General features: G+C 40.4%; 1 protein-coding gene across 3 annotated transcripts in view; it reads right to left on the bottom strand.

Moving 5' to 3' along the window:
- The window catches only part of LOC108719725 (BTB/POZ domain-containing protein KCTD1), a 72115-nt gene that overhangs the window by 24588 nt on the left and 26289 nt on the right, over window positions 1–21238 (bottom strand). Inside the window, exon 2 of one of the 3 annotated variants that reach the window (XM_041567857.1) lies at window positions 20878–20958. The exons of 1 other annotated variant lie outside the window; for it this stretch is intronic. Coding sequence is in view for 1 of the 2 variants with exons in the window: in XM_041567855.1 (XP_041423789.1) it covers window positions 13843–15567 (1725 nt within the window). In the remaining variant the exon portion in view is untranslated. Of the gene's footprint in view, window positions 1–13842; window positions 15970–20877; window positions 20959–21238 lie in introns of those variants that run through there. One more of the 3 variants, XM_041567855.1, reaches the window with a different exon arrangement.

Here is a 21238-nt window from a genome sequence, read left to right on the forward strand (position 1 = left end):
GCAACCAGGGCTTGGCCAGGGGAGGCTGATTTTAAAAGAACTAATAGAATAGTCCTGCATTACTAATCATAGGAACTTGTTCCTATTTCAGAGAAATATTCGTCATTTCTTTAGTGCCCGCACACAGAATTTACAGGATTAAAACCACTGTTCTACTAAAGGCTTGTAAACAGAGAGAGTTGATTCTGCTGGAGTCTCCCGTTTGTAAAAAACATTTTGTAAAAAAATATGTATAAAATAAATACACTAATATGCTAAAATTTCATTTGCATAGGTTTAGGCTTCCATATCTGCAAAGGTTAAATGAAATGTAATATTTATCATACAGGTATGGGACCTGTTATCCAGAATGCTTGGGACCTGGGGCTTTCCAGGATCTTTCTAAAATTTGGATCTTCCTACCTTGTCTACTAGAAAAAATAAATAAAACCCCAAAAGGCTGGTTTTGCTTCCAAGAAGGATTAATTACATCTTAGTGTGAATAAAATACAAGGAACTATTTTATTATCACAGAGAAAAAGGAAATCATTTTTTAAAATTTGGATTATTTGGATGGGAGATAACGAGGTAACAGGTTTCCGGATAACGGATCCCTTACATGCTACCAAGAAATATAGATGATACCATCATATAAAATCATGGAATGTGTGTTTAAATTCATTAGCTGCTATTGGTTAATGCACTAGGCCACATTAAATAATGACAATGCTTAAGCAATATCTTTTGCTATAAAGTCTTCATTCTAAACCACGTTTAAGAGACTTGCTGCAAGTGTCCTCTCATTGCTGCAGAAGTGACTAATTCACTGTCCCCATAAACAACAGTCGCAGTCACAAAGGAAAGTGATGATGAACTGTACTTGCCACAAAAGTAGTTCCGTATGAAACGTCTGACCTAGAGCAGCAAAGTCACAAAACCGCAGCATAAGAATGTCTGTGGTAAGTATGAGTAATAGCTAAAATAAGTGCCAGTTAACAAAATCTGTATGATTAGTTTACTGTAGTTCAAGTTCTTTGAATCAGACATGTATGGACAGTCAATACAACAGGTTCGCTTATATGCTGAGCTCAACCTTTCTTCGCGGCCTTCTTTACAGGCAGAGGGGCAAAGCTAATTAAACCCTTGAAACTAATTAAACATGCTTCTACTTATGTGCATGAATCATTTCAACTGTAAGTAGCACATGGCTTTCTGAATGCAATAAGGTTATGTACAGATAAATACTGTCATCTGAAAAATAAGGGATGTATGCTATTTAGAAATGAGGAGCTGGCCACTCTAGGGTGACCCTAAGGGGCAGGTATATTAAAGGAGAAGGAAAGGTTAAAACGAAGTAAGCCTTATCAGAAAGGTCCACCTAAATATACCAGTAAACCCTCAAAGTAGTGCTGCTCTGGGTCCTCTGTCAAAAGAAACACAGCATTTCTTTCCTTCTTTTGTTTACACATGGGATTCTGCATCAGACTTCCTGCCTTCATCTTAAACCACCTTGCCCGGGTGTGAGCATGCTCAGTTTGCTCCTCCCCCTTCTCTGCTGTAATCTGAGCCCAGAGCTATAAGTGAGACAGGAGAGACTCAGGCAGGAAGTGATGTCACACCAAGCTAATACTGCAGCTGCTATCCTAAACAAACAGAGAGCTTTTAGAGCAGGATTCCCCAACCTTTTGAACCCGTGAGCAACATTCAGAAATAAAAGGAGTTAGGGAGCAACAACAGCATGAAAAATGTTCTTGGGTGCCAAATAAGTGCTGTGATTGGCCATTTGGTAGGCCCTATCAGGGCCAGATTTATACAGCGGGTGCCCTTAGGCCCACTGCCGTTCGTCGCCCCCATCCCCCCCATTTTCATCATTGGGAACGAAGCAATGGGGTTTGTCATATGGGAAATTTAAAAAACAATGGTATATCCGGGGAATCCCCATTGTTTCTGACCCAATGTGGGTGTGGTTGGGCTTCATGCCGCCCCCTAAAATGCTGCCGCCCTAGGCCTGGGCCTTGGTGGCCTCTCCACAAATCCGGGCCTGGGCCCTATGTGTGTTGTTTTTATACAACCAAAACTTACCTCCAAGCCACAAATTCAAAAATAATCTTATGCTTTGAGGCCACTGGGAGCAACATCCAAGGGGTTGGAGAGCAACATGTTGCTCAAGAGCTACTGGTTGGGGATCACTGTTCTAGAGCTTTTTACTCGGGTATGGTAAAACATTCTACAGAATAAACATAGCATTCTATCTTGCACTAATGTGGCTAATCTATTGGCAATAAAATGCTTCCGTAGCTTTCCTTCTCCTTTAAGGGTCGAATTGAGAATTCAGATTTTCAAAAAATTTATGGTCGAAACTGTCAAATTTGACTAGGGAATTATCCAAACTCGATTCAAGGTTTTTAAAAAAAAAATTGAATTTGATTCGAGTTTTCGGGTCGTTTAAATTAGTACAAGTTTTAATAATTCGATTTTATTAATACATTTCGCCAAGAATTTAACAAATTTGAAATTCATAGTGGACTTTGCAATATTACTTGGTATTTTGATTGAAGCTAACGTCATACAATAAAGGAATTAGCATGAGGCTTCGTTTATGGAAAATTAGTTTGCCCCTTTCTTTTTTTAAAACCCTAGCAAGACGCTGCCTATGCTATGCTATTTTTTGGATCTCAGTTCATAAAAGAGACATTGCAGAGGTGAGGAAAGGACAGTGACATACAATACTATTAATAACTGTCATGAAACATTCCTATTATGAATCAAATTTGAGGGGTGATGCAATGTCTGCTTTAACCAGATAAAGTTTTTTTTTTTTTTAAAACTATTAAATTTAATTAAAAAGGTGCAAGGAGAGACATCCATGTAATGCCTTGGAATGAGTCTACCCAGGCAGGTAGAAGAGAGTTCGGCCAGGAGGAATGAACATTATCCACACCCATTTCTCTAAACCTGCCAAGTAAATCCGCAGTAATGGCACCAAGTATCACATTTCCTTTTTGTTTGCGTGTCAACTGATCTTATTTCTGTGGCACAACCCAGTCCAACTGGTTGCATTTTTGCACTAGAACATATCTGAATTTGATGCCAGGGGTAAGAGCGGGAATAGGTAAGCACTTGTTTTAGGTGCACAGATGTCACCATGGCAATCTGGAAACAAACATCTCTAGCAAACTGCACTGCTGTCTTAGAGCGGCAATGGTGCTGATAAGTGTTTTAACCGCCTAAATGGAAACATTCTGAATAAGCCAATGAGATCAATTCAAAGAAACGTAATATATACAATATATTTATATATATATATATATGAGATATCATTTCACACCTTGAAGGAGAAGGAAAGCTGCCGAAGCAGTTTATTGCCAATAGATTAGCCACAATAGTGCAAGCTATAACACTATATTTATTCTGAAAAATGCTTTACCATACCTGATTAAACAGCATTAAAAGCTCTCTGTTTCTTTAGGACAGAAGCTGCCATATTAGCTTGGTGTTGACATCACTTCCTGTCTGAGTCTCTCCCTGCTCACTCATAGCTCTGAGCTCAGATTACAACAGGGAGGGAAGGAGGGAGGGGGAAGGGAGAGGGAGAGAGGAGCAAACTGAGCATGCTTAAACCCTAGCCCTGGGGTTTAAGCTGAAAACAGGAAGTCTGATACAGAAGCCCATGTGTACACAATAGAAGTAAAGAAATGCTGTGTTTATTTTGACAGAGGACTCAGAGCAGCATTAGTTTGAGGGTTTACTGTTGTATTTATATAGACCTTCCTAATAAAGCTTACTTAATTTTAGGCTTTCCTTCTCCTTTAAGTCCACTGGAAATTCATGTAAACATTAAACAGACCCAATGGGCTGTTTCTGCTTCCAATAAGGATTTTTATATCTTAGCTTGAATCAAATACAAGGTACTGATTTATAATTACAGAGAAAAAATAAATCATTTTTAAAAATTTTAATTATTTGGGTAACATTGAGCCTATGGTAGTCAGCCTTTCTGTAATCCATTACATCTGTACTTTAATCAGAAAAATGACCACAGTTTACTCTAGTTTGGAGGCAATGGGTGGTCTAGAATTCCATGGCTCGTCATTTCTGCAGAGTGATCCAACCTATCAGCACATAGGTTAATCCAATGGATCAGTGCAACTTGCCCATGCACATATACAGCCTTAGGGCATGGTCAGACATCGCGTTTTTACTTTGCGATGTTACATTGCCTAAATACGCTACTAAAACCACACGCAACCGTTGACATGCATTTTTCATGCGTTTTTCAGCACGTAGGTTTATTTTCCCAACATGCACATGCAACATGCAACATTGTTCTCGTTTCATATAATTCCGCTGGCTGGAAATAGAAAATAGGAAAGCTATTTAGAAATAGAAAAACTATTTACATGCAAAATGGAGCAAGAATGATCGTCAATTCACAACATAATTACGTCACCCCCCTTAAAAACGTATATGCGTCATTTATCTCGCGAGAATTTGGATGCCATATTTAAAATACGCTGTGTATATACGTTAAGTGTGGTTTCAAACTTGCAGATCCCATAGAGTCTATTGATTTAGTTGTTTTTTGACGTATTGGCATTTCTGCTAAAAAAAACGCCAATACTGGCGTTCTGTGACGGATTTTAGCTTGCAATCTCCCTGTGAGAATTGCCATAGTGCGTTTTCCATTTTAAAAACGCAACATAAAAACGTCATGTCTGGCCTTGCCCTAAGTGACATTGAGTAGAAATAACGCTCAAAAGCTGCAATCTATAGAGCCAGTGTCAAGGGCCAAAGTCTCTTTTGGAATATAGCCCCCAGTCCACAAGGGCCCAAATATCAAGTTTCAAAAATTATACTCCAAAGAGTTCTACTCAAAGTTCAAAATCAATATTTTTATTTAATACAAAATTTAAAAAAATAGGCATACAGACCCACTGATGTTCCGCCTTACGCGTTTCATACCAACTGGTACTTAATCACTATGATTAAGTACCAGTTGGTATGAAACGCGTAAGGCGATAGATAATCAATATGATTAAGTACCAGTTGGTATGAAACGCATAAGGCGGAACATCAATGGGTCTGTATGCCTACTTTTTTAAATTTTGTATTTAATAAAAATATTGATTTTTAGCTTTGAATAGAACTCTTTGGAGTATCATTTTTTAAATTTGCTAAGTGACATTGAGCTAGCCATACATTGGCTAACAAAAGCTGATAACTTGGCCCCTCCAGACCCACTCGGCAGCTTAATTGGCCCTTTGGCTGCCTGCATTATGATCCAGCTGTTGGTCTGATTTGCCCAGCATGTGGGTGCCCAAATTCGCAGAAATCCACAAATTTAGAAGCTTATGATAGAGCCAATTATCCAGCTGGAAGTCCTGTGTATTAGTGATGTGCGGGTTGACAAAAAAATCAACCCACACCCAACCCTAGCCCGCAGCAGCACATGTGGTGTTTTATTCTTTATCATAAAGAATTGCCTTCCTTTAGAAATATCTGCAATTACCTGAGTTTATGCATATATGAGATGTGGGATTAATAGCCTGAGTAACTATCGACATTTGTTTTGTAATTGCCGCTGAAAGCGGCATCTGTCTGACTAATTCATTGCTGCTGGTTCTGACTCCTGAAACAATGTAGCAAAATACAGCTGAATAACACACCTATAACTGCATTTGAAACAGTGTGGTATTTGTTTATTCCTGGTTCTGATTCTTGAAGCAGCTCTTGGAGCAGAAGTCAGATGCTGATTTGAACTGTAATTACACTTTAAAATAATGTCAAACACATAAGGCATGCATGTCCAGCAGCTTTGTGCCCCCTTCTCCCTATACCTAGAGAACAGCATTTTCCCTATTGAAAGGGCTTCACTTTTATGCCTTGAAGGAGTTAAGCAAAGGCCCATATTCATAACAAGATGTTAGCAAAGATAATCCATTGGCCAATGATTTGCTGCCGTTTCTTCAGGCTTAAGAGGTGCCTGAGGGAAGGAATTTGACGTCAAGAGCAAAAAAGAACAACAACAACTTCAGTCACTGACCTCTGATGTCAAATGAGGTGAACAGCAAACGAATGAACTATCATGTGACTGCAGCTGAACCAATCAGGAGCATGGACATCACACACGCACGCCACTGAACAGAAGGAAGGCACACAGTGCAACCTGATCCTCTCACTTTCAGCGCCACCGTCCTTTCACAGACACCTGGGAACTTTAACTGCTGCTCATTCAGCTCATGTTCAACTAAACATGAATGGAGCAGACATCTATGCCTAGTGTGTTGGTTAAATAAAGATGTATCGGCATTTTACACTAATCTCTGTTTATGCAAATATATGAAAATATTTCTCATTGTTACAGACTTTATAATTCTGTTGGGAAAAATCAGTTGGGAAAAAACTGGACACATAAAATCCCACATGTTGCCCATACAAGACAGTATCTACCCATGTTAACCAACTTGCCAAAAAGACACACAACAAACTGAACTAAGGCGGCCATCAAGTAGTAGCAAACCCCCCAAAAAATCCAAATTTATAAGGTCATTTACAACAATTATAGACACTGCAACTAGGGCCTCAGATGGCAGCGAGTGGCCAGTTACAAGGGGTGGCAAAAAGCCACCTCTTGTAACTTTACGAGTCGAATTGCGCTATTGCGCTCAAGGGCGGCGGCATTTGGGCTGCTACACATCTGACTGCTACACATGTGAGAATATGTGCCAATCAAAAACCCACTAGATAGATAGATTATAGATAGATAGAGAGAGAGAGCAATAGATAGATAGATAGATAGAGAGAGAGAGAGAGAGAGAGAGAGAGAGAGAGAGAGAGAGAGAGAGAGATAGATAGATAGATAGATAGATAGATAGATAGATAGATAGATAGATAGATAGATAGATAGATAGATAGATGATAGATAGACGATAGATAGATAGATAGATAGATAGATAGATAGATAGATAGATAGATAGACAGACAGACAGACAGACAGATAGACGATGATAGATAGATAGATAGATAGATAGATAGATAGATAGATAGATAGATAGATAGATAGACAGACAGACAGATAAACAGACGATGATAGATAGATAGATAGATAGATAGATAGATAGATAGATAGATAGATAGATAGATAGATTGTGGTTTTGAAATTGGTAAAGGGAAATTACCTGTGCAAAGTGAAAAAAGTAGGGAATAATTTCATCCAACATCATCTTAAATCGGTTCCCCTGTGCTTCATAAATGAGTTGTTTATGTTCCATGTGCACTGTGTAATAAACAACCAAAGTACGGTACTCCTGATGCCTTTCTAAGAGCCTCTTCTTTTCTGGGTAGGCTTTCCACTACATTTTGGAGAATTCAGATTTTACTTCGGACTTACAGTCCAGTTCATTCACCCAGTTATGGGCTCTGTGCATGCCAATCATTTCTTTCCATTGCAGTCTCATGGAAATTCCATGTAGAACTTTGCCTCGTGCATCAATGCTTTATCATGCTAAAATAGGACAGGGCCTTCCCAAAGCTCTTCTCTCAATGCAGGAGGCATTGGGCAAAGGAGGAATTTAATTTATTGGAAACAGGGACCCTAGCCCAAACAATGAAAAATAGCTCTAAATACTTATTCCTTCAACATAATACTTTACAGTTAGCATTTACATAGTCAGGCAGGTAGTGTTCTCCTAGCATCGCCCAAGCCCAGACTCATAAAGTTCGTTCTCAGACAGTTTGGAACTTGGCTGTGAGTGTTCCAACTTAGGACATGACTGAACTGTTGCTGCTCCTAGAAGTTTCCAACACACTATAACTTCACTTGCAGTTGACTGGGGAAGTTGTAACTGAATCATATTCATATTCTATAATGATCACTCTGAGCTCTTCAGTACAGTCAATGTCACAGCCAAAAGTTGCTGCTGGAGATTAAATGGCTATGTGCTTAATTATACACCAGTGGCAGCAATAGGTGTGAATTAAATAACCAATAGTATATAGTATATAATAACTAACTATTTTACCTCACATTTAGGGGTCTTTTGGTCATGCTGTGTAAAATCATTTACGTAGGGAAAATGGCATATAATATATATATATAGCGGCATATAATAATGGTGTAAAATAAATTTGAATATATAAAACAAAAGTGTATTTTGTTTTACACCACCCAATCACCATATTTTATGTGCATACTTAACTTTATTATATTTATTTATCCATTAAAGTCAATAGGAAAAATTCAGGCAGTAATTCAATTTCCTCCCCCCAAAAATATATTTTTTTCAATGGATGATCACTATTTTTTACACAATAAATTCAAGCAGCCGTTTGCCTTTTTTGCTAGAATTTTACATGGAAAGCCTTTACGCCGAAAATGGACACAAAGCTTTATAAATCTGCTGTGTTTTACACAGCAATGCCTGTTGATCAAATGGTGATGTGTAGTGTTATTTGGTTGATGTTTTTAAACACAGCATCATAAATAGACCCCTTAGTCTGCTTTTTGGTTGCAGGTGGCAGTGACCCTAGTAACAAAATAACATTTCACATTACTGTTTTGCGAGAAAAAAAATTAAGAAAAAGATATGATGCTCAGATTTTTTTTCCTTATAAAATACATTTGCACAAAAGAAATCCACAAAATTAATACTTGGGATTTAGCCACCTGACAACTGTCTGACAACTCTTTAAAGGGATTCTGTCATGATTTTTATGGTGTAGTTTTTATTTCTAAATTACACTGTTTACACTGCAAATAATTCACTCTACAATATAAAATTTAATTCCTGAACCAGCAAGTGTATTTTTTTAGTTGTAATATTGGTGTGTAGGCAGCCATCTCAGGTCATTTTGCCTGGTCATGTGCTTTCAGAATAAACCAGCACTAGAGGATGGAACTGCTTTCTGGCAGGCTATTATTTCTCCCACTTTAATGTAACTGAATGTGTTGCAGTGGCACCTGGATTTTACTATTGAGTGATGATCTACCAGGCAGCTGTTATCTTGTGTTAGGGAGCTGCTATCTGGTTACCTTCCCATTGTTCTGTTGTTAGGCTGCTGGGAAGGAAGGAGGGGGGTGATATCACTCCAACTTGCAGTACAGCAGAAAAGAGTGACTGACGTTTATCAGAGCACAAGTCACATGACTGGGGGCACCTGGGAAACTGACGATATGTCTAGCCCCATGTCAGATTTCAAAATAAAATATCTGTTTGCATTTTTGAGAAACGGATTTCAGTGCAGAATTCTGCTTGATCATCACTATTAACTGATGCATTTTGGAAAAAAAAAACATTTTTTTCCCATGACAGTATCCCATTAAAGATGTGACACATCTAATGCATAATAGTATTACTTACTGATCACTTCATCCTCTTTTGAAGCCTTTGGCTTGAAACATGCAAAGCAGCACCAGTTTGCCCATGAGAAAAATAGGTCACTGTTCACTGTTTCTGTCTTTTGAAAATGCCCCATCCTTAGATTATAAGCTCTTCTGGAAAGGGCCCTCTTGTTTTACTTAACTTATCTGTATGTTAATTATATACACTGATGTATTGCAATTCACAAAAATGGAGCGTGCACATGCGCAGCAGAGCAAAAGATGAAGAAAATTCAGCGACAGTCAGGGAGAGAGGGGACCGGACATGGGGTAGGCAACAGAGAAGGTACATGCCAGGTGCCCCCCCAGCTTTGTGCCCTAGGCACGTGCCTACTCTGCCTATCCCTAGTTCCGGCCTTGATGATTAGGGCTTGTTTTGCCTATCGTTCTAACCACATTTCTTGAGCTAAACAGGGAAATTAAAGCTACTTCATGTTTGGTCCTGGTAGGTAATTAGACTTCCAGTGCATAGATATTGCCCCTTCATAATATAATTTTGCTTATGTGTAAGCCAAATTAACTTGTGTATATTAATAAAAAAGGACACATAACGAAAGGGAGGTGCTGGTCCGGGAATTTTTTACTCCAAATTGTGGTTGTATGTCTAAGATCGTAAATTACCAGATTAGTGTGCAGGCACTTATATATATAAATATATATATATGTGTATGTACTGTCCTTTTAAGTGTTACCAAAGCGAAAAAAAAATGTGTTATTTCTTCAAAATGTACACATTGCTGGCATAATTAACCTTATACATACACATGCCATATCTGCAGGTACAAGTTTTATAAAGTTTATCTACAAAAGTAGAACCTGTGAATGCCAATCCATGCACAGGAAAGAGAATTGCCAAAGTGAAATAATTAGTTTTTAGACAAAAACAATAGAATCAGTGTGCGCATGCAACAGCTACATTTTCAATCAAACACAACACATTTCTTAGACTGTGCACCAATTCATACATCCCTGCTGGTGATTTGGCACACAAGATATGTGGTTTAGTTAGTCTGAAATGTAGTATTTGAAACAGGAAAAAGATATGGAAAAAAAAAAAAAAGCGGCAGCGAAATTAAATTAAAACTCGAACAGTACGGCAAAACAAAGTGGCGAAATACTTCTCTGAACCTACTGACGCTCTGCATAGTTTCAACATGGGTCTGACTAACATGCAGGTCAATGGAAATCATTGTTCTTAAAGGGATCCTGTCATCGGAAAACATGTTTTTTTTCAAAACCCACCAGTTAATAGTGCTACTCCAGCAGAATTCTGTACTGAAATCCATTTCTCAAAAGAGCAAACAGATTTTTTTATATTCAATTTTGAAATCTGACATGGGGCTAGACATTTTGTCAATTTCCCAGCTGCCCCTGGTCATGTGACTTGTGCCTGCACTTTAGGAGAGAAATGCTTTCTGGCAGGCTGCTGTTTTTCCTTCTCAATGTAACTGAATGTGTCTCAGTGAGACATGGGTTTTCACTATTGAGTGTTGTTCTTAGATCTACCAGGCAGCTGTTATCTTGCGTTAGGGAGCTGCTATCTGGTTACCTTCCCATTGTTCTTTTGTTTGGCTGCTGGGGGGGAAAGGGAGGGGTGTGATATCACTCCAACTTGCAGTAAAGAGTGACTAAAGTTTATCAGAGTACAAGTCACATGAAATGGGGCAGCTGGGAAATTGATAATATGTCTAGCCCCATGCCAGATTTCAAAATGGAATATAAACAAATCTGTTTGCACTATTAACTGATTCATTTTGAAAAAAATGTTTTCCCATGACAGTATCCCTTTAAAGAACACCTTTATCCCATGATTATACCCTTTTAAAAATCTGTTTTTTTTTAGAAGGCTTAAATGCCTCCTGTTAAACTGAGGGGTTTGATTGTTTGTAAGTAGGTAGATTTGCTCTTCAAACTTTCATATCGTTCACTCACTCTCCAAGTCCAACCTACACAAGGGACCTAAAGCCAGTACTGCTTGTAAATGTACATGAACATTAGGCAACTATACTCATATACTACCTATGCCAGTCAGGGCCACTTTAAAGGAAATGGGCCCAGACCAAAGTTCCACGGTTCAATTGTCCCCCTAAGAGTAGAATTTTCCCATTTTCTTTAATATTACACCCCCAAAATTCCAGAACTATTATTATTTCAGTACTTTTAACAAACATTCCAACACTGATAATTTGTCCTAAACTAAAATCGAATTAGTCTGCAATAGATCTGTAATGTAAAAAGTCAAAACATGCACAAAGATAACAAACGATGGGCTCAGTATAAAGCAACAGTATAAAATATGTGAAAGGGAGAACATGCCGATAGCAACAGTATAAAATATACTGATACTTCTGCATTAGAATTTGATATGAATTCAGATGTGGATGACGACCAATAAAAATCATGTCAAGTAAAATGACAGGCCACTGAAATGTAATTTCCCAGTAATCATGGGACAGATATGGCTTTCTCCTTTCCTCTCCTGGCTATTACAGATCAAGTATCACAGCAAGATCAGTGATCATCTACCTCCACGTCTTTTGTTTACACCACTGCAGCATAAAGACGACTTTTGGCGTCACTCAGCGTAACTTAACACGTAACCAGAACTCAAAAACCCAGGGAGTTTGATTCCAAACATTACTATATATTTTTAAAAAGACTAAGGATAATGGCACGGAAAGAGTTTTGGGGCACTTTGTCTCCATAATGTTTAGTACAAGTACGGGACCTATTATGCAAATGATCTTTCCCGGACTTTGGATCTCCATACTTTGAGTCTACTAAAAAATTAAAGAAACATTCATTTAAACCCAGTAGCATTGTTTTGTATCCCATAAGGATTAATTATATCTTAGTTGTGATAAAGTACAGGTCACTGTTTTATTCTTACAGAGAAAAGGGAAATGCTGTTTAAAATGTGAGTTATTTGATTAAAATGGAGTCTATGGGAGATGACCTTGACAAAATTTGGATATTTCTGGATAGCAAGTTTCTGGATAATGGATCCCATACCTGTAACTCAATCCAAAATAGCACTTGTTTGAAGGACAGTGAAAACCAAAGTCACTGCAGGTTTCTAGTTTGTTAGTCACCCTCGAATTGTTGTGCTGGGCCCATGACCCAGTGCGCCTCTTCTATAAAGAACACACCAGTCTGGGGTACTTTTCATTAAAGCATTGCAACTCCCGAGGCTGTGCATGTGCAGTATAGTCTTTTTTCCAACTTTACTATACTGCACTGGGTTTTATTGTCCTTTAAGTCACAATTTATCTATGTTACATAAAGCTCACCTACTGTACACACAATATACTTACTCTACATGCTGTCTGGAACACATCAGGCACCAGCAACTGCCATAATTCCAGTAAATGTATTTACCTGAGCACTAACTTGCCCTTTCCAAGCAACAATATCCTTTCCAGGGAACTATTGTTTAGCTTACAGAACAGCGTTTGCCCTTTGGCCCCTATGTTATTGGCTATAACAAAGGAACAGTTCAGTGTAAAAATAAAAACTGGGTAAATAGATAGTATATGCATATAAAAAATGTGTCCAATAGAATTAGTTAACTAAAATGTAATGTATAAAGGCTGGAGTGACTGGATGTCTAACATAACAGAACACAACACAACTTCCTGCTTTTCAGCTCTCTAACTCTGAGTTAGTCAGTGATTTGAAGAGGGGGCACATGGGACATAACGGTTCAGTGAGTTTCCAATTGATCCTCAGCATTCAGCTCAGATTCAAAAGCAACAGTTATGACCCATGTGGCCCCCCTCAAGTCTCTGATTGGTTACTGCCCGGTAACCAATCAGTGGAAACCAAGAGAGCTAAAAAGCAGGAAGTAGTGTTCTGGCTATTATGTTAGACATCCAGTCACTCCAGCCTTTATACATTACATTTTTGGCTAACTAACTAGATTAGAAACATGTTTTATTTTGCACAGCCTATCTATTTACCCAGTTTTTATTTTTACACTGAAGATTCCTTTAAGAAGAAAATAGAAATCACAACTGGAAGGCCATAATACCCAGCACTCGGTGCATTTGGGTGTCATAAGTAATGTCAATATCACTGAATTGCATGGATTTTTGGATCAGGAAAGCGATCAAAAATTAGGAAGGTTCCTGATATTTTTGGAAAAGGTTTAAACATATAGGGTAGATTTATCAAAGAGTGAAGTTAGAGATCTCCACTGCAGAGTGAAATACTGCCACTCTCCGTATATTTCTATGGGATTTTTAAAGGCGTATTTATCAAAGGGTGATAGTGAAAGTTCACCATTTGATAAATACACCTTTTTAAAATCCCATAGAAATGAATGGAGAGACTGTGGAGATCTCTAACTTCACTCTTTGATAAATCTACCCCATGGTTTACTTATTTTACATTTTTGGTTACATAAAAAACCTTAGGCTTGAGTAAGAAGCTCTGATGCAGTGTAGGACAGCATAGAACACATACATAGCTTTGCCTTTAGTTACCTGGACTGGGGACATCACAGAAGGGGATGTGACAGCAGGGGAGGCCGCAAGCACCATGTGGCCATTGGTTTCTGGGCAGGACGGCTGAGGGTCACTCTTGACAGAGACAACATGCACACAGTCAGATGGGTCAGGAGGCCTGAGGCACAGCCGTTTGGGTGAAGGAGGGCTGCACATGTCACCAGATGCATAAACTGACTGGGCTGAACTATTTAGTGACCGCTTGGCGGCTGCAGTTTTGGCCTCTGGAAGGCGGCCTGTAGGTTTAGGTAGGATGAAAGTATTTCCAGGCATAACTGGCCTATGTCTAGATCCATTAAGGCTATCTGCAAGATATGGAGGCCCAAGCTTGGTGCCAATGCCAGCGATGCTGTTGAGCGTGGCCACTGAGACCGCCCCAATGCAATGGTTGGTATATGTTTTAGACAGTTTGGCTGCTTTGGACAACATTTGCATTCTGGTACCCAATAAGTTCTTGCCAATGGCTTTGTTCTCGTACCAGGTGACGTCGGATTCACTCCCATGATCCCGTGGCCTTTGGAAGAACGCTTTACACAGCGGGTTGCGCTTGGACAGATACTTTACAAAGCTGGCATAGGGGCAGAATTCAGTGCCAGTCTCATACATGCGGGGCAGGTTCTCCTCATCGCTCTCCATAGCGCTGCCTCCAGGGCAACTGCGCTTCTTACCCCAGGATGATGAACGTGACTTGTGATAGGGGCCCAACGCCTTAAAGTAGACAAAGCGGCGCCCATCCTCGTCCATGGCCAGGCCAAAGGAATCCTCTTCCAGCTCCCTCTGGTTCTCCCTGCCCCTGGTGCAAAAGTACATGCAGGTCTCAAACCAGACTTTGTTGAGAAGTCCAAATGGGGTGGAGGAACTGAAGACGCAAGAAGTGTAGAGTTTCCTCAAGTCTGCCCTGGTGATCGCCTGCTTCTGCACCACTGGTCCGGCTCCCTGCTCCTCCAGTTTGCGGATGACAGCAGCTAGCGTCAAGTTAGCGCTGCGCAGCTCCGGGTCCTTGGTGAGGTCGAGCGTGCGGCAATAAGGGGGCTCATTGAGATAGCGGTTGAGAGAGGAGCGGATGCTGATCAGGGAAGACTTGCTGTACAACTGGCCACTCTTGGATCGCGCCTCCGCGTAGAACGAGCGCAAGACCCGGCACAGCGCCTCCTTGTCCATACTCTCAAAGTCCGGGCTCTGCGACTTCTCGCTCAGGTACTCGCGAAAGATCCGCACCGCATAGCGGGTGGCAAGCCGGGTATTCTCGCTCAGCCGTGCGCGCTCCGGGCGCTCTAGTGGGGACCCCAGGGCGCATCCTCCTCCCTCGTCCCCACCTCCCCCTGTAGCGCCGAACTGCAGCAACACATCCTCCTCTACCGCCGTGGCGGAACGCGCTTTGGCCGTGAGTGGGGGGCGCTGGGCAGAGAGACACGGGGGGGCGCGAGTGTAGGGGGGATCCAGCAAGACGTCCGGCTCCTCGGGGTCCCATTCCAGCTGCATGTCATCCTCCAGATCATCCTCATCCTCCTCCAGCAGCAGCAGCTCGTCCTCCTCCTCCTCCCCAGTGATCTGTACCTCCTGGATCTCATCATCATCATCCTCCTCTTCCTCCTCCTCTTCTCCAGCGCTACCCGGCTGCAGGCGGTGCTGGGCGGCCCGAGGAGGCGCAGGCAGGTGGTTTGTATCGGCCGTGCAGTCCCCGCTGACTGGCATCCTCGCCATGTTTCTTTTCTGTGCCCTCCCTGCTCAGCATACGAGCCTGTGCCGCCTTTCTCTCCCTCGCTGCTGTGCCAGTCCCTGGGCCCGGGCGCATGCGCTATATTGGACCGCGACTGGCTCCGTGTAATGACCTTCACAGACCGGGAGGAGGGGCTGGAGCAGGACGTGGAGGCGGCGGCGGCTCTGGAGACAGTCTGTGCCCGGGGGAGGCGGCGGCTGCTGCTGCTACAGACACACTATAGGCGAATATACTGTATCAGGGGACAGGGTGATGGGGAAGCAGCACGAAACTCACTTTATAATGGCTTTATTCTACTTTGTCTCTGCCAGAGCCATCCTCCATATAACCAGCATAACGACCGGCAGCAAATCATTCTATTCTACCTCGCTGAACTCCTTATTGTAGCCGCCACTTTCATTAAAGGATTACCTTTAAGTTAACTTTCAGTATGTTGTAGAATGGCCAATTCTAAGCAACTTTTCTTTTGCTCTTCCTTATTTTATATATTTTCCAACTTTCAAATGGGGGTCACTGACCCCCATCTTAAAAACAAATGCTCTGTCAGGCTACAAATTCATGTGTTATTGCTACTTTTTATTAGGCATCTTTCTATTCAGGGACTCTCATATTCCAGTCTACTATTCAAATCAGTTCTCACAAACAATGTTACACCATGCATCCAATACGAGGAATCTATAAGTTTTTCTATAAGCTCTATCTATTCAGTTCATCACACATTTCCAGTGTTTTTAGTTAGCTCACCGTTCTAATGTAGTGGTTCGAGTGCAATATGCCCCGAACCCTGCTCTTATTGGTGCCCCAAACAAAAAGGGGAGAAAAAGACCTTATGTCCACAATATTTCTTGCATGTAAAGTTATACAGATAGGCTTACCCTTTCGGTAATGTGTCCCGGGTGCTGCCGCCCCGAGTCCGTCGCTAAGGAAACAATCAGCCGTGTAGAATCCCAAAGTATGGGAGCGCACTTCCAGGGTCACAGATTGGTCGCTTCAACTTTTCAGTAAAAAATTACTTTTATTTAAACATCGGTTAAAAAAGAATTACATCAGTTTATGGTCTGACGCGTTTCGTATAGACATACTTCATCGGAGACCTGGCTGCTAGGGTAATTCAGACCCTAGCAACCAGATTGCTGAAACTGCAAATTGGAGAGCTTCTGAACCAACAGCTAAATAACCAAAAAAAATTCAAATAAAAATGTAAAACCTACTGCAAATTGCCTCAGAATGTCTACTCTACATCAGAGATCCAAAACCTTTTTTACAGATGAGCAACATTTGGAGGCATATTTATCAAGGGTCGAATTTCGAATTGAAAAAACGTTGAAATTCGAATTCAAAAAGACCAACCGAAATTAAGTCAAAGTTTTTTTGTTTTTTTTTGGTCGAATAGGTTCTTTTCGATCGAATAGGTCCGTATTCGGCCGAATTCAAATCATACGAATCGAAGGAATAGCGCATTCTATCAAATTAGATTCAAAGTTTTCCCCAAAAGTCCACCAATTGACTCCAAATAGGTTCTAGGAGGTCCCCCATGGGCTAAAACAGCAATTTGGCAGGTTTTAGATGGCGAATGGTCGAAGTCGAATTTTTAAAGAGACAGTACATGATACATTTTGATATTCGAATTTTTGAATTCTTTAATCAAATTTGAATTATTCCCTAGTTGAAGTACACACAAAATAGCTCAGAATTTAAATTTTTTTCATTCGAAAATTCACCTCAACCTTTGATAAATCTGCCCCTTAGATGTAAAAGGAGTTGGAGAGCAACACAAGCATGAAAATAGTCCCTGTGGGTGTCAAATAAGAGCTGTGATTGACTACTTGTTAGATCCTATGTGGACTTGCAGTCTACAGGAGACTCTGTTTGGCAGAACATCTGGCTTTTATGCAACAAAAACTTGCCTTCAAGCCTGGAATTCAAAAATAAGCATCTGCTTTGAGCAACTCACAAACCACTGGCTGGAGATCACTGCTCTACATCATCAATTTAAAGGTGAGCAACCCCTTTAAGGGTAAGGAACCTTTGCACAAGTTATATCATCTTGTCCCTGCCTCGGAGAGTATTTTGAGTGGAGGTGCTCAAGGGCAATAACAGGCTCACAAAGGTGTCGGTTTTGTCTGCCATTGAGCACTGCTTGTGGGAATGTTTATAATGAACACACACTGAAATCTTGCAGGGGATTCTAAAGCCGGACATAAGGCTGACTGGAGATAGAGTATATATCAGGGCAGGCAGACTCACACCAATGTCACCATGCTTTTTTTGGGTCATGTTTGGTCTGTCCAGACTGAACATTTTCATCTTGGTGGTGGGTGAATGGGCAGGTGGAGAAGCAAAGAGAGAAAAAAGCTCCTGTTGGTTCCACTCGGACTAACACATTAACTGCACAGGAATTTTGGGACTCCAATGATGCCTTAAATTCCATAAACCTAGATATGTCAGGATCACTATGCAGAGAATTAATTGAGATTATTGTATTGATACTATGGCTGCCATTTGATCAGTAAAAATTATACGATACCTTTGGCATAAATTTCCAAATTCATGTCACTGGTGAAAAAGAATAAAAGCTCTGTGTATGCACAATTACCCGGGAGCTCCCCTGACTTGGATGGATTCTGTTCTCAAGCTAGCTTGGTTATTATCACCTTGACCTTGAGGAAGAACCATCTCATTGGTTTTATGGACAGTTCTGTCTTTTTCTGTGCTGTCAAGTGATTTCTGTATTCTCTCATAATGGTAACGGCCCTTTTATGCACGAAAGTTTCATTGTCTACTGTTCCCAAGTTTATGATTTCTTTTCTCGGGTTTCTGACTCTTAGTAAGTTCAGAATCCACGTAGCTCGTGTCAAATAAACTGTATCTTTTTTACCTCAAGTTGTCTCCTGTTCCACAACACAGGAAAGCTCAAAAATTGAACGTCATGGAAAAAAAACAAGATAGAAAAATGATTATAGTTTAGCTTTCTTGAAAAAATCACACACCTTGTGCCACAAACACTCTCATACAGTGTCAGAATATTGGTTCCCAAACCGATTTTGAGAACCCATAAAGCAGTGAATAAATGCCCTTAAAAGTGCTACACATGCTTCAAAACATGATTAAAGTGATTGCAATAAGAAATAAAGTTAAGTTCTAGTAATTGAGACTGAACCACTCCAATCTGCGCATTAGTTCTGGTGTCCCATTATACTCACAAAAATCATATTAGATCAATGCATGTAATGACACTCATCCACGTTAAAAACTTCCTTAGAGCCTTCCTTATCTATTTTGTGAACAATAAAAGGGGCAGCAACATTAAAAACCTTTAAAAAATAACTTATATTGCACTTACAAACATATCCTAAAATCGTGATTAACAAGTAAAATTTTCACCACAGCTACAGTCAGAAAACACACTGGCATCTATCAATTTCCCTCAGCGCATGTTCACAATCTATTTGTAAACATCTCCATTAGTGACGGGCGAATTTGGGGCATTTCGCAGAAAAAATTGTGAATTTCCCACGAAAACGACGTCGGCGTCCTTTTTTATGACAACAGCGAATTTAGGGCTGGCTAATTTTCACAGTGGTTTTGTGAAATTTATTCGCCGGCGGCGAATTGCGGGAATTCGCAGCAAATTCGCGCCTGTCGCATAAATTCACGAATCACTAGTCTCCACACTTACGTTTGTCCCAGCACTTTTGATGCCTTTCCCTTCATGGCTTCTTCTCTGAGCAGTTGTCATTTGGCCAGTAAAAATGATACATGATGCCAGAGGCCTATGTACAGACCCACAGGCTGGGGTGGAAGATTTGCTTTATCCCCTGTAGGGGAATCACACCCCCTTCTAGCACAGTAGTTATGCATCTGCTTGGTGCCATAGAGAAGGGATCCCCAACCTTTTTTACCCTTGTGCCATATTCAAATTTTAAAAAAAGTTGGAAAGCAACATAAGCAAGCAAAAAAAGTTCCTGGGCTGGGGGTGATAAATATGAGCTGAAATTTGCAAGAAGTAGGCACAAAAATGTGAAAATGCACCTTTTTGAACCTGGAAGCACCAACCACACCAAGAGCCTGCCCTCGTGACACTCATCCCTAACATTTTCTAAGCCAGTTACCTACTACCATGACTGATGTGGCCTGGCCAATGCATGCAGGTTAATTTAGTTTTACTTCAACTTGGTGGTAGCAAATCCATGTACAAATGTGGCAGGTTTTCAATGTACAATACCAACCTGCACAAAGGTGCAAACTTGAGTTGCTACCAGTGATACATGGGATAGAGCCATATGAAATAATGGTACTGACGTTGCTTTACTTTACCTCTGAGTTTTGTAGCATTGATTGCAAGGGAAGGGTACTGGATACTTCACAAAGAATCAGTGAAAAAACTGTGTTTATTTGTGCCAAAGACTGGGCCTCGTTTTTTCACCAATTCGGAGTGCTGCAGTGTAATTCTTTCCGATATGGGGTAGAGCTGTGATATTGTGCACTGAGCTATGAAGTCTTGGGACAATCTTTGTTGTGTTTCACAATGCTAAAACCCAGACAAGAATTTTGAAACTGAATAACCCTAGTGCAAATGTTCTGGTAAGTTGGTACTTTGAAAACCTTACAACGGTGAAATAAAGTAGCCCACTTTTGTGGAAAACCCTCCACCCATCCAAACATCACTAATTAAAAAGAGAAATTATTCGATGATTATGCCTTTAAAATACACAGATGAGACCTTTAAAAGGCATATTTTCTTATTAGCATAAATGTAAAGGAGCCTGCTATCATATCACTTGTAATTGGAATAATAAAATAACTTTTATTTGCCAAAAAATACATGGTTTTGTACTGTGCTTCCTTACAAAACACAGAAAATAAAAAATCTATCACCAGTAGTATTTGTTTCATTACTGCTTTGTAAGAGAACATTCTGTATAACCTGCCTTCAATCAGCAAGTAAGTTCTTCAAAAATTCTATAGACAGAGAGGTGCCCGGAATTTAGGGCTGACCCCATGATGATATTAGACTTTTTCATATATTTTTGACCTTGGTATCACTTAAGGAGGAAACTTTCCAAATGTTGGACAGTAAAATGGACATGGGCCAGACGCTGCTTAGTTACGTTACTGCCTAAAACATTCAAATTTGTGGCGTTTTTGGTAAAAAAATCAATAGTAAAAAGGAAGGTTGGATTCACTAGGGCCAATATGTTAGTTTAGCTAATTGCTAAGTGTTATCTCTGGGCCGGAAAAAGCTGCTCCAGGCTGGGAAAAAACTATCAGTGTCACAATGGCATTTTACTTACCTTTCTCAGGTGTCCCTAGTCCTGACCGACACTTGCAGGCACAGTAGAGTAAAATTGGGTGCAAGCCAAAGATGGGGACATCTGGGAATAAAGTAAGATGGTGGCATGGGGCTCAGTTAATTATTTCACCGGGCCAGTGCAGTTTTTCCCTAAAAGGATTATCAACCAAGGTAAAAAAAAACTGTGTGGTCTGTGTATTTGTGTGTGTGTGTGTGGGGGGGGGTTAACACATGAAAATACATTTACCCTCTTACTCAGGATCAGATTAGCAGTCTCACATTTGGCAAGATCAATTACACATTAAATGACATCCTACTCATTTTACATTTCTTGATGTTTACCTAGTGGAAATATTAAGAGC

The sequence above is a fragment of the Xenopus laevis genome, chromosome 6S (genome assembly GCF_017654675.1).
Source record: "Xenopus laevis strain J_2021 chromosome 6S, Xenopus_laevis_v10.1, whole genome shotgun sequence".
In the NCBI taxonomy this organism is placed as follows: domain Eukaryota; kingdom Metazoa; phylum Chordata; class Amphibia; order Anura; family Pipidae; genus Xenopus; species Xenopus laevis.